Source organism: Schistocerca piceifrons, chromosome 4, assembly GCF_021461385.2.
Source record: "Schistocerca piceifrons isolate TAMUIC-IGC-003096 chromosome 4, iqSchPice1.1, whole genome shotgun sequence".
NCBI lineage: Eukaryota > Metazoa > Arthropoda > Insecta > Orthoptera > Acrididae > Schistocerca > Schistocerca piceifrons.
Window position 1 is genome coordinate 239340821 of NC_060141.1, and position 14760 is coordinate 239355580.

The following is a 14760-nucleotide window of genomic DNA, read 5'->3' on the forward strand; positions in this document are numbered from 1 at the left end:
CAGCTTACCAGAAAGTGGAATCCAACAAGTTTATAAGGATCTGGGTACTCTGAGGTAGCTGGATTAGAAAAGTCTGCCGGCCGTTGTGGCCGAGCGGTTCTAGGCCCTTCAGTCTGGAACCGCGCGACCGCTACGCTCGTAGGTTCGAATCCTGCCTCGGGCATGGATATGTGTAACGTCGTTAGGTTAGTTAGATTTAAGTAGTTCTAAGTTCTAGGGGACTGATGACCTCAGATGTTAAATCCCATAGTGCTCAGGACCATTTGAACCATTAGAGAAGCCTATGGATGTTTCATTCCCTTATATATTTTAAACAGGGGTCTTCCTGTCTATATATTTACAGTATACTAATTTACAGGAATTTGACGGCCATACCACATAAAGTAGCGTCGGCACAAGCAGATCCCCAACAGTAGCAATGATCTTGGCACGGCTGCTTCGTGCGTGTGCCTCTGCCAATCATGTAACGTGATTTTGAATAAGTCTCTATGATAACGCCACTAAGTTGTTGCAGCTCTGTAGACGATATTGTTTTCGCCTGCAACCAATTGCGCTTCATAGTTGAAAGCTTTCAGGAGTCTGTTTTGACCAACTGCACCTCAGTTCCACATTGAACTGTGTATTTTTTCATGCAGCTTGTTGAATTTTTATTCGAAACTAGCTTAGCGCTCGTTGCTTCGCTCGCGTAGACTGTATGGTATGCGCATTTTTTGTTTGTTTTGTTTTTCTTTAATCGATTTTTTGTGTGTTCACAAATTGCAGTATCGTCTAAACTTTTAACACTAATTAAGGCCGTAGAAGCATGGGCTTTTACTTATCCACTTCTGACAGAAAAGCGCATCTGGTAGCTGGAGTCAGAGGTCTTTGTTAATCCTGCCTTTTGAGTTGTTCAAAAAAATGTTCAAATGTATGTGAAATCTTATGGAACTTAACTGCTAAGGTCATCAGCCCCTAAGCTTACACACTACTTAACCTAAATTATTCTAAGAACAAACACACACACCCATGCCCGAGGGAGGACTCGAACCTCCGCCGGGACCAGCCGCACAGTCCATGACTGCAGCGCCTAGACCGCTCGGCTAATCCCACGCGGCATTTGAGTTGTTATGATGATATTTCCATAGAAAATTTCATCCCTTAGTAGGGGTTCATTTTCCAAGTATTTTTTATTTCTAACGGAGAAGACAAATACCAGTTTTAATATGAAGCTTTAAAAATGCTTCAGTAGTACTTTAATAATGATGTCTCCAAAAAAAAACTTTCACCCACTATTTTACCCCCTTAGTAGTTGAATTTCCAAACGTGCGGGAACTCACTTTTTTTATTTCTGACTGAGAACCCAAATACCAATTTCTGTAGTTCTAGCTTCAAAGTTGCCTTAACGCCACATATCTTCAAAAAGTCTTTCATCTCCTAATTCATCGCCTTAGGAGTGGTATTTCGAACAATCCCTTCCTAACGATGCCTACAGTGTAAGATCCACACTCTCTCGAAATTTCAAGTTTCTATCCTTGGCGGTTTGGACTGGGCGATGAAGAGTCAGTTCAGTCTGGGCGTATTTCACATCCTCAGCGGTTGAATTTCTAAAAACAGTGAAACACGTATATTTTCATTTCTAACCGAGAGCCAAATACCAATTTTCAAAGATCTAACTTTAAAAATGCTTTCAAAATAAATTATTTTTGTGAAACATTTCACCCTCTATTTCATTCCGTTAAGAGGTTGAATTTACAAAAACAGAGAAATACCTTTTTTTAAATTTCTAACAAAGGAACCAAGTATAAAATTTTCATAGGTTTAGCTTCAAAAATGCTTGCATAATGAAATATGTTCACAAAACATTTCATCCCCTATTTTACTCCCTTGCGGGATGAATTTCCAAAAGCATGGAAACACGCATTTTCTAATTTGAAACCAAGATGTCAAGTGCCAATTTTCATAGATGTAGCTTAAAATTCTTCATTAGTTCTTTAATAATGATTTATTTTTTTAAAAAAAATTTGACTCACTATTTCACCCCCATAGGGGTTAAATTTCCAGAAATGCTGAAACATGTATGTCTTTACTTCTGTCCGAGAAACTACAGTAAAATTTGCTCAGATCTGTACGTGTACAACTAGGAAATCTGCCCAAACCATACAAGTATTTCAGTTCCGACGCATTCATTGCACTTTTATACGCTGATTTTTTTGCCTAACGCGGAAACTGAAAGCAAATCTTAGAACATACTTAATAAAAATGGCTCTGAGCACTATGGGACTTAACTTCTGAGGTCATGTCTCCTAGAACTACATAAACCTAACTAACCTAAGGACATCACACACATCCATGCCCGAGGCAGGACTCGAACCTGCGACCGTAGCGGTCGCGCGGTTCCAGGTTGTAGCGCCTGTCATTTTCTGACACTTCTTGTTCTGTTCCTGAATCATGACCGTTTTCATGAACAGAATCCTCAGTCTCTGAGTCAGCACTATTACCAGGCTGTAGCGCCTAGAACCGCTCGGCCAGCAAGGCCGACCATACTTAATAATTCACTGTATAATGCGGAAAAGAGCTTGTACAGTACTGCTGTGTTACAGTTCATTAGTTATTCACGCCTCTACAAGGACGTTACTTTTAACACATCTGTTACGCGGCGCAAAACCAAGAAAAGAGGTCCAGCGCGGCGCTGGTGGTGTGGACTGTGCTCTGCGCAACAACGAATAAGTTACGCTCAGTGTCGGCACAGTACAACAAAGGAAACAGTTCGTTCGTCGGCACTCTGCTTGTTGGCTTTGTCTTTCTCCTCACTGTTGACGCACGGCGGCGCATATAGGAACATTGTTGCGCATCTACCAACAGTCTGCTGCAATGTGCGCAGTGAAAGAGGTGGGTATTGTTCTGTTAAACAACGGTTTTGCCCGGCAAGGTCATTATTTTCTGCCAGTTTCAGTTGACTAGTAGCACTTTAAGAGAGACAGTAACATGATGTCGAACAAACGGTATGTGTCGTCAATTCTTAACGAAAAGATTAAAGTAATCAAGACGAGTGTGAAATACAAACTCTCTGTGAGCAAAATTATGTTGCGTCTCAAATGCGGTAAAACACAAATTTATAAGACTTTAACCCCCCGTTAGTCGCGCGAAAATTCGTGACACCGTCACTCGCGCGCATGACTGGTGTCATCCACAAAGCAAGCGGTCTATTTGTATATGGTTCAAATGGCTCTGAGCACTATGGGACTCAACATCTATGGTCATCAGTCTCTATTTGTATACTTTGAACGGTCTTTATGACTGGTATTATGATTTTTTATTAAATCTAAATATAATACATTTAATATTTGTACATAGTATAATATATTCTAACGTTTGAAACAGTTTGACCATTCGAAGAACAATATCTTCAGCAGAATTACTGGCATTACATGGCCCCTCTTGTTGCTGTTCTAAATTCAAAGTGTAAGCTGTTTTTACACCAACTAAAGCAAACACTTTTAACCCATACTTTGCTGGTTTGCTAGGAATATATTTCCTGAACGGGCCGTTTCCTCTAAATGCCAAAAGCTGTTCGTCAACAGTAAGATATTAACTAGATGAAAAATATTTTTGGCCATTGTTCGTGAATAGTTCAAGTACCACTCTGATAGCAGCCAACTTGCCAATCTCTCTGCCAACACCTCTACCACGGATATTATCAAACCTCAGACATCTCAACAGAAACCTTAATCGGTTTCCACTTATGCATAAATAACACGATTCAAGTCCGTTTCCCTTTGAGTTCTCCCACAATTTCGATATACTCTTCCTAGAACATCTGAAAGATCCACATAAATATAACAAAGCAATGAAAGCTCTAATCTCTATCGCATCTGTTCCTTTAGCGTCCGTTTCCCTAGAGAAGTTACCACGAACTTAATTGATGTATATATTAGGGCATGTTGCGATAATGCTTATTATGTTTTCATCGAAGAACAAATTCAGAATTTCTATTTCTGTGTTTTTATACGAGCTTGACTTTTTGGCCGAGGAAAACGCGTAACAAAATTACTAGGTCTCCTTTTAACACTGGTAGGATATTCATTTTTCCTCCGTTTAGTTATTCCATCTTTCCCTAAAAACAGCATCCTCTTGAGTTACTTCTTCCTGTGATTCATATTCTCATTTTCTGACACTTCTTGTTCTGTTCCTGAATCATGACCGTTTTCATGAACAGAATCCTCAGTCTCTGAGTCAGCACTATTACTGTGAGCATCTTCATCACTCAGCTCATTGAACCATTCCAACCATACATTAGGGTCTCTACTGAGGGGTATCTGTTGAGAGGCCAGACAAACATGTGGTTCCTGAAGAGGGGCAGCAGCCTTTTCAGTAGTTGCAGGGGCAACAGTCTGGATGATTGACTGATCTGGCCTTGTAACATTAACCAAAACGGCCTTGCTGTGCTGGTACTGCGAACGGCTGAAAGCAAGGGGAAACTACAGCCGTAATTTTTCCCGAGGACATGCAGCTTTACTGTATGATTAAATGATGATGGCGTCCTCTTGGGTAAAATATTCCGGAGGTAAAATAGTCCCCCATTCGGATCTCCGGGCGGGGACTACTCAAGAGGACATCGTTATCAGGAGAAAGAAAACTGGCATTCTACGGATCGGAGCGTGGAATGTCAGATCCCTTAATCGGGCAGGTAGGTTAGAAAACTTAAAAAGGGAAATGGATAGGTTAAAGTTAGGTATAGTGGGAATTAGTGAAGTTCGGTGGCAGGAGGAACAAGACTTTTGGTCAGGTGATTACAGGGTTATAAATACAAAATCAAATAGGGGTAATGCAGGAGTAGGTTTAATAATGAATAAAAAAATAGGAGTGCGGGTTAGCTACTACAAACAGCATAGTGAACGAATTATTGTGGCCAAGATAGACACAAAGCCCATGCCTACTACAGTAGTACAAGTTTATATGCCAACTATCTCTGCAGATGATGAAGAAATTGATGAAATGTATGACGAGATAAAAGAAATTATTCAGGTAGTGAAGGGAGACGAAAATTTAATAGTCATGGGTAACTGGAATTCGTCAGTAGGAAAAGGGAGAGAAGGAAACATAGTAGGTGAATATGGATTGGGGGGAAGAAATGAAAGAGGAAGCCGCCTTGTAGAATTTTGCACAGAGCATAACTTAATCATAGCTAACACTTGGTTCAAGAATCATAAAAGAAGGTTGTATACCTGGAAGAATCCTGGAGATACTAAAAGGTATCAGATAGATTATATAATGGTAAGACAGAGATTTAGGAACCAGGTTTTAAATTGTAAGACATTTCCAGGGGCAGGTGTGGATTCTGACCACAATCTATTGGTTATGAACTGCAGATTGAAACTGAATAAACTGCATAAAGGTGGGAATTTAAGGAGATGGGACCTGGATAAACTTAAAGAACCAGAGGTTGTAGAGAGTTTCAGGGAGAGCATAAGGGAACAATTGACAGGAATGGGGGAAAGAAATACAGTAGAAGAAGAATGGGTAGCTCTGAGGGATGAAGTAGTGAAGGCAGCAGAGGATCAAGTAGGTAAAAAGACGAGGGCTCATAGAAATCCTTGGGTAACAGAAGAAATATTGAATTTAATTGATGAAAGGAGAAAATATAAAAATGCAGTAAATGAAGCAGGCAAAAAGGAATACAAACGTCTCAAAAATGAGATCGACAGGAAGTGCAAAATGGCTAAGCAGGGATGGCTAGAGGACAAATGTAAGGATGTAGAGGCTTGTCTCACTAGGGGTAAGATAGATACTGCCTACAGGAAAATTAAAGAGACCTTTGGAGAGAAGAGAACCACTTGTATGAATATCAAGAGCTCAGATGGCAACCCAGTTCTAAGCAAAGAAGGGAAGGCAGAAAGGTGGAAGGAGTATATAGAGGGTTTATACAAGGGCGATGTACTTGAGAACAATATTATGGAAATGGAAGAGGAAGTAGATGAAGATGAAATGGGGGATAAGATACTGCGTGAAGAGTTTGACAGAGCACTGAAAGACCTGAGTCGAAACAAGGCCCCGGGAGTAGACAACATTCCATTAGAACTACTGATGGCCTTGGGAGAGCCAGTCATGACAAAACTCTACCATCTGGTGAGCAAGAGGTATGAGACAGGCGAAATACCCACAGACTTCAAGAAGAATATAATAATTCCAATCCCAAAGAAAGCAGGTGTTGACAGATGTGAAAATTACCGAACTTTCAGTTTAATAAGTCACAGCTGCAAAATACTAACGCGAATTCTTTACAGACGAATGGAAAAACTGATAGAAGCGGACCTCGGGGAAGATGTTGGAATACGTGAGGCAATACTAACCTTACGACTTATCTTAGAAGAAAGATTAAGAAAAGGCAAACCTACGTTTCTAGCATTTGTAGACTTAGAGAAAGCTTTTGACAATGTTGACTGGAATACTCTCTTTCAAATTCTGAAGGAGGCAGGGGTAAAATACAGGGAGCGAAAGGCTATTTACAATTTGTACAGAAACCAGATGGCAGTTATAAGAGTCGAGGGGCATGAAAGGGAAGCAGTGGTTGGGAAAGGAGTGAGACAGGGTTGTAGCCTCTCCCCGATGTTATTCAATCTGTATATTGAGCAAGCAGTAAAGGAAACAACAGAAAAATTCGGAGTAGGCATTAAAATCCATGGAGAAGAAATAAAAACTTTAAGATTCGCCGATGACATTGTAATTCTGTCAGAGACAGCAAAGGACTTGGAAGAGCAGTTGAACGGAATGGACAGTGTCTTGAAAGGAGGATATAAGATGAACATCAACAAAAGCAAAACGAGGATAATGGAATGTAGTCAAATTAAATCGGGTGATGCTGAGGCGATTAGATTAGGAAATGAGACACTTAAAGTAGTAGAGGAGTTTTGCTATTTAGGGAGTAAAATAACTGATCATGGTCGAAGTAGAGAGGATATAAAATGTAGACAGGCAATGGCAAGGAAATCGTTTCTGAAGAAGAGAAATTTGTTAACATCGAGTATAGATTTAAGTGTCAGGAAGTCGTTTCTGAAAGTATTTGTATGGAGTGTAGCCATGTATGGAAGTGAAACATGGACGATAACCAGTTTGGACAAGAAGAGGATAGAAGCTTTCGAAATGTGGTGCTACAGAAGAATGCTGAAGATAAGGTGGGTAGATCACGTAACTAATGAGGAGGTATTGAATAGGATTGGGGAGAAGAGAAGTTTGTGGCACAACTTGGCTAGAAGAAGGGATCGGTTGGCAGGAGATGTTTTGAGGCATCAAGGGATCACAAATTTATCATTGGAGGGCAGCGTGGAGGGTAAAAATCGTAGAGGGAGACCAAGAGATGACTACACTAAGCAGATTCAGAAGGATGTAGGTTGCAGTACGTACTGGGAGATGAAAAAGCTTGCACAGGATAGAGTCGCATGGAGAGCTGCATCAAACCAGTCTCAGGACTGAAGATCACAACAACAACAACTAAACTCTGTCCGAGGTTTTTTGCATTTGACATTTCTTCCACGATTTAAAAATAAAGAGAATACTAGGTAACATGGAAGGTAACTCCAATCAGTTTCAATGCGTCTAAATTTACGCATATGAAAGATCGATTGAATCTAGGAAAGCAATAAAGTAATACAGACTTAATTTGCTTCAGATTGTGGCAGCAGAGCTCGCGCAGATGACAAGTGTCCTCCAGACTATAATAATATTTCATAAACAATGTATCTTTCGTAGCTGAAAGCCAACAATGATTGGAGCTAACAGCCGGAGAGTTAACAGAAAGGCACCGAAAATGGCACGAACTCAATCCAGCCCTGTCGTTGATAATTGCACGGGAAAGTCATGTGGATGACGAGTGTCATCCGCGCGAACAACGGAGGGTTAAAAAATAAGGATAAGATTTGGAACGAGTGTATGAAAGGAACTGGCAGATCAAAAGAAAGGCGAAGAAGCCCGGAAATGAAGAAATTAACGAAATTGTGTGGGAATGGTTTGTATGTGGGCGGACAAACAACTTACCTTTATCTTGACCCATGTTTGCAGAGTGAGGCTCAGAAAGTCGCTAAAGAGCGTGGAATTACGGAGTTCAAGGCATTTACAGGATGGCTCAACAGTTTCAAAGCTAGACACAACATTGTGTGGGATAAAGTGTGTGGGGAAGCTAAAGATGTACAGGAAAGTGTTGCAACAGAATGGAAGACAGTACTGTCCAACTTAATTGTGAATTATGACCCGAAAGACGTGTTCAGTGACGATGAAAGTGGACTATTTTATCGCGCGCTGCCTTCAAAATCGCTAGCAATTCGAGGTGAAAAGTGCACCGGTGGAAAAATGTCCAAGGAAAGACTCACTGTAGTGCTGTGTGGAAACATGTTAGGCGAAATGGAGAAGCCACTGGTGATTGTAAGGGCGGCAAACCCGCGTTGTTTTAAACCATAGACGTCATAAGCTTCCAGTCACATGGCGAAGCAATAAAAAGGGGCGGATGGTGAGTAGTCTTATGGAAGAAAGGCTGGGCGCTTTCAATGCCAAAATGAAAAAAGGAAATCGCCCAGTTCTCCTTTTCCTAGACAATGCAACCTGATATCCGAAAGTAACGTTATCAAACGTGAAATTGGCTTGGTTCTATCCAGGTTCAACCAGCCTCACACAACCCGTGGACTAGGGGGTTATTTACACATTCAAGTGTCATTATAGGCGATTACTGATGCAGTCTCTTACTCTTAGTGTTGAAGAAGCCGAAGGTGCGTTTGCTCTTACACGGTCAGTTTCTGTCGCAGATGCAGTAAATTGGATTGGCTTGGCAGTAAAGGAAATAAAACCCGAAACTGTCACCAAGTGCTTCAACAAAGCGGGGTTTGGGGGCCAAGAAGAAGACGCTTCTGTGGCCGTCGAAGTTCAAGAAAATGCAGCAGCAGTTGCTGAATTAACGAAAATTCGAAATATTTCATATAGTGCAGATGAGTACATTCGAAGTGATGACTTTCAATCAGTTCACTCCACTTTCACTTCAGCAACAGATTTAATAGAAATCTGTATCACAGAGGATGACGAATAAGAAACAAAGGAAGAAGAAGAGGATCAAAATGATGTCACTAGAAAAATTAATACGCCTGTAGAAGCCATTGCATGCATAAACGATGTTGTGCAATTTGCAGCACACATAAATTCTCCAAACTTGTTGGAACCATTTCCTTCCTTGACATGAGGCAAAAAAAAAGTGAAATGTAAAGAATATGAACATGGGAATAGTATGCATGTACATACAATAATAAACGAATTTTAAGCTCGAAGAAAAATATAGAAATGTCGTGTTAGTCATCAATTTGTGTAGTAGTCCAGTGTTCCATTGTTCAATATGCAGTAAATGAACATCTACTGTACTGAAGTGAAGGTACATTTAAAAAATTTTACCGTACTTTTGTGCGTGATTCCTGGCAAACTTTACTTAGCCCAGTAGGTTTTGTGTAATCCGGAAACTTATACAATCTGGAAAATTATTTTAGTCCCAGGCGATTCCGTTCTGAGCAAGTTTTACTGTACCAATTTTCGTAGATCTAGATTCAAAATTGCTGTAATAGCGACGTATTTTTAAAAATCCTTTCATCCCCTATTACATTCCCTTACGGGTGGAATTTCGAAAAATCCCTTCTTAAACGACGCGTACACTATAGGATCAACACCTACTGCAAATTGCTCGTGTCTGTCCTTAGTGGTTTGGGCTGGGCGGCAATGTCAGTGAACGAGTCAGTCAGTCGGGACATTGTCTTTTATATATAGAGATTGTGGAGCTGGCGTGATACAAATCACATAGTCCACATACCTAGTACAACACTACATAATTTGCCAAAGGCTCAAATTTAAAGAATTCTGTTCCAGATCTCTCCATATAGATTTCTGACAACAGTGAAGACAGTAGGAATCCATTGTTAGACCATCTGTTTGACAGGTTGCATATGTTTTGAAAAATAGAGCAGTTCTGCTGTAAAAGCAGGTTTACAGCATCTATAATGTTTACTTGCTCATTCGGATTAATGTGTTGTGTAGTTGGGCGTTGTGCTAGTCTATCAATGTACTCACCCCTTTACAGGGTACATCAAATGAAAATAGTTTTAACCGAAATGTTAAGCTGCTCTAACCATTGTCCCAGTTATCTTTAATACTGAATGTGACTTTGAAATTAAATTAAAAAAAAAAAAGAATTTCTTGTTATCTTATTAGCATTTGGTGCTATAAGATGCACTGAGGCATGAACGGCTGCAGCTATTGGACGGCCTGGAAAGATGTCTTAATGGTGGTATATGTCTTTTAACTGACAGTGTTGTATGAGGGTTCGGTAATAACGGGAGGCGCACGAAAAACCGGCCCCGGGTGCATACTGCTCGTCAATTACCAACGAATTGTCGCCCACCATGAGCAGATACAATAACAAATACATAAACATGTAATAATTAGATAATGAAGAAATAACAAATAAACTAAAGCAAAGGTCTGAAATTTATTGAATTGATGATAATTGGCGGGCGACAATTAGCAGTCTAATACTCGGGGCCGCTTTTCCGTGCGCCACGCTGTATCAGAGCCTTTCTATTTTGGAGAAAATATTGGTACACTTGACCGATAGTCCTTTTGCTTAATCAGACATCGCTGTGGTCCTTTTCTCTAGTTCTAGAATTTTATGAATTTAAAAAAGTCTTATACTTTCATCATGTATCTGTTTGATCCAATAACATCAGTGTTCCCTCATCGTCTCTCTCTCTGTATGTGGCTTCGTAAGCTGATTGGTCAGATACAACACGGCGCCTTGAAAGTTCAGCATTCTTCACGCAGAAGCGGAGATTAATGCGGTACTTTAGCTCAAAATGTTTAACATTTCCTGTGTTTCACTGAGCTTACAAGATACACAGGAAGTCTAAAGTATTGCGGTAATGGAAATACAGCAATAACGAGATTAAAAAATTATTTCAATGCATCGCAAAAACGGTCTCGGTGGTGGGTTCAAATGGCTCTGAGCACTATGGGACTTAACTACCCTCCAAGCAAATCACTCTACGTGTGGTTGAGAATAGAGCGAACGAGTCAGTTTTAATCGTCAAATACGTACACGTAACAAAGAAAAGCATTTGCTTTTTCAAGTTACTGTAAGTAGTTTTTTAACAAGACGTAAGCAATATGCTCACACAGTCGTTAAATTCTGTTTTTGATTGCAATGAAACATGTAGTGCCGAGCTTAAAATTTTTAGTTTAATTCAGTTCCGTTATTTAAGTGGAAATTCCCACACTACGAAGTACTCAACTGCCCGGCGACTAATGAGCGTGCAGCAGTGCGTGCGCTTGCGACGTTCCGCACGAGGACAACACACGAACGCTGCCGACCTTTTCCGAACTTACTGCTGTATTGCACGGAGCAGCCAATCATGCGCCAGTTCGTTGCTGACCGTCGTGGAGTTCGGATAGCGCGGCATGTGAAAAGGCAGGGAAGACGCGAAACTTGTGGCTCTAAGATAAGACTTGAAAATGAAGTGACATCGGACATTTAGGTGATTACGATCGCTCTATCACAGTGTCGTAGTGCATTTTTAGAAGTTCTTACTGATATTAAAAAAACTAATCTACAGTAAAAACACGTTTTTACGCGGATTGATTTTAAAATGTGATAAACAGTGTACACAAGTCTAAATTTTCCCCCTTTTGTGGCTTCGATAAAACTGAATACTTTCTGTACTTGTTTCAGCCCGTGCCCCCAGAGGAGATTTCCAGTAACAGCCATGTGCTTCTCGTTGTAAACGTGTTGCAAATCGGAGAAAAACCTGTGGAACAAAACTGCTACGTGTGGTGACTGGTGTACGGATTAGCGTGTTTGAGTTTCATAGGGAACAAGTGTTATGCTGAACTAGTGACAATGGAATTTATACAGATTAAAGACATAAGGCCAGGTATGAAAAATTTAAACGTTGTGTTTATTGTCCTCGAAGTTGGTCATACTACCGTCACAAAGGAGAATCGTGAAGTGCGAACATTCAAAGTTGCGGATGCCACTGCCTGTGTTAACGTATCCGTGTGGGATGAGCCTGGACAGCTGATCGCTGCTGGAGACATTATTCGACTGATAAAAGGTTATGCCTCGGTGTGGCGTAATTGTTTAACCCTGTACTCAGGAAAGAATGGGGAGGTGCAGAAAATAGGTGAGTTTTGTATGGTGTTTAATGAACAGCTAAATATGAGCGAACCAAATCCAGCATTGACCTCACAGCTGGTAAATCAAAATTCTGCATCTCAGAATAACAACATGAACAACTCGAATAGTGCAAACAGCAGTAATGGCGGGTTAATAAACAGGCATTCTGCATCTGCTCAGGCACAACCTACACCTCAGATGAACTCAGTGGCCCCTGCTAAAAGCACCTCATCCAGTTCAAGGTTTTCAAACGAGCAGACTAGCAATAACAAATCTCAGGGCAAGGGCAATCAGAGAGGGAAGGGGAGCCACAGAAACGGTTCTCGAGGGGAAAGAAGATAATACAGACCACAGAATTCCTGGACCTTTGCCTGACAATAGACTGACAAACCATTTGTAACTGTGAAATCATTAACATGAATTGTAAATTGCCTTCAGTGTACAGGTAGATGATAAATGCATCTACTACTGTAGTAATAATTTCGCAAATTAATTGTACATTAATCGAAAAAAATTCAATATATTTAGCTAAACGAAACTTTTACGTTCACAACCATTTCATTTTGTTTCCCCTGTCCTTTTATTTACCTACGTCACCTTCAACATGTAAACTCGTAATTAAATGTAGCTCTTTATGTTGTGTGTGTCACATACGTATCATGTTCCTGACGAATAGCTTGAAAGGCACATTGCAATTTACGCAGTTTTCCGCCATGTTGATAGCAGGATGAAGAACCACTTGTTTGCCATCAAAAACTTTCACGATTATTAATACTTAAAACTTGAGATACGCGAAATATTTTACTAGCAGTGAAAGGTTTCTATTATAGAGCATTGTGCTTTTAATCGACGTTGTACCGTGCGCAACACGTCCCACGCTCCACATACGACCGCCATAGTGCTGTACCGATGATGAGAATTCTTAAATAAGAAAGAGGATACAGATGTGAAACAGTTACTAGAAAAATATTTACTTTATATTTTTTAAACATTTTCAGAGGCTCAGTTGGTCGATACTCGTGTAAAAGAAGTCATTAATTTGTTTGTACTACTTCCGGTTAACAGTATGGCTGTCAGTGTGTTGTGACGTACGCGATAATGCTTGCAGAAAGCAAGGTGATAGATAGGCGGACCTGTCCGCAAAGACATGCTTGGTTCGTATGTTTTATTTGCAGCGAGGTGATTTCTGTATTGCAAGATTTATTTTAGGAGAAGGTTTTTTAAAGCGTCGTTAAATCACTTTCTATCTGTCACGCTGTCTTAAGAGCATGAAAATTAGGCTGTTTACGAAAGTTGGTTATGCCCAAGTAGGCTGTTGAAGCTGTATGAGAGAATAACCAGGAAATGAAGATGATGTTTAACGTGTACGAGGGACATAGTGCAAAGTTTTTTAATGCTGGTTGCTGCTGGGTTGCCTGTAAAACACTGTTACTTATTTCTGTGTATTTCGCATTTTCCATTGGGCTAACGTTTTATCAGCGATCTATTTTACAGGTAAAGATGTTAAGCATTTCCTGTAGGTTTTGTTACTATCTCATTTAAAGTTTGTTGGATCATTTGAGCAGGTAGTAACGATCGCTATTCATAAGATTTATAGTAATAGTTCCGTTTACTTAAACAAGTGTCAGATTGCTCCAGCGATGTCATATGTTTGCCGAATATTATTTACCAGATGACACCAAGTATAATGACACACATTTATTTGTTAAAATGTGATATTTCCTCATAGCTTTTGTTAAAAGGGACCATGTGTGAAACTGTCACACCATCTTGGAGAAAATGTGGAAGTAACATTTTCAGAACTGCGTGATTGAAAAATAATTCTGTGGAATTTTCATACGCTTATGTATTGTTAGTACAAATGTTTGACTATTTTGTAATAACTGAACCATTGTACATTAAGAAATGACTTGTGATTATAGTATTAATAAAGCTATTTTTATGCCATCTTGTGATTCAGATAAAAACTTTGTCAATTACACTTCATTCATAAATGAATGCACCTGGATCTTTAGTTTTGCTTCAGCCCTCTTTCCATGTCCTCCATATTAAAGAAAATGTCTGTAAAAAAAGATCTACTATCTTGAAATGTGCTATTGGATCTGAAATTAGTGCTGTTGTAACACAAGACTTTTTACACAAATGAATAGTCATAGGTGGGAGTGATGCCTTTTAGTTACTAGAATAACAAGATTTTCTTTTATTGGTGCTATAAGCTTGGTGATAATGAGTTACAAATTAATGGCTTTTGGAGAAAAGGTGGGAGGCTTAAGATATGTTTCAGTTGTTTATCATGGCATATTTTTTTTGTAATCGTGCATTTTCGCGGGTCTGCTAATTTTAAATTTTTGAAAGGTGGAACTCTGTGTGTGTTGCTTTGTTATCAGTAGGTTTTGAAAGGTGGGGACTAGTGTAGCAGGGGATACAACCCGTCGGCTTTGGACAATGACGTCACAAGTGGCCAATCGAGAAGCGATTCTTCTTAGTGTTGTAGCTCCCTTCAGTGGCTGATAAGTGTTTTTTGGCTTTTTTAAAAAAAATCTCACGAGATAGAATAAACAGATCCACTTTATTAAGCAATCAGTAAAAAA

General features: G+C 39.9%; 2 protein-coding genes across 2 annotated transcripts in view; both read left to right on the forward strand.

Annotated features, from left to right (window-relative positions):
- The first annotated feature begins 11424 nt into the window (after positions 1-11424).
- Positions 11425-12707, forward strand: LOC124794823 (SOSS complex subunit B homolog). Its single transcript, XM_047258483.1, has 2 exons — positions 11425-11531; positions 11726-12707. The coding sequence occupies exon 2, from the start codon at positions 11894-11896 to the stop codon at positions 12509-12511; it is 618 nt and encodes a 205-aa protein (XP_047114439.1). The 5' UTR covers positions 11425-11531; positions 11726-11893; the 3' UTR covers positions 12512-12707.
- Positions 12708-12862: 155 nt separating this feature from the next.
- The window catches only part of LOC124794822 (solute carrier family 35 member C2), an 87628-nt gene continuing 85730 nt past the window's right edge, over positions 12863-14760 (forward strand). The window contains exon 1 of the mRNA XM_047258482.1: positions 12863-13663. Within this exon, the coding sequence (XP_047114438.1) occupies positions 13514-13663 (150 nt within the window). The 5' untranslated portion in view covers positions 12863-13513. The remainder of the gene's footprint in view (positions 13664-14760) is intronic.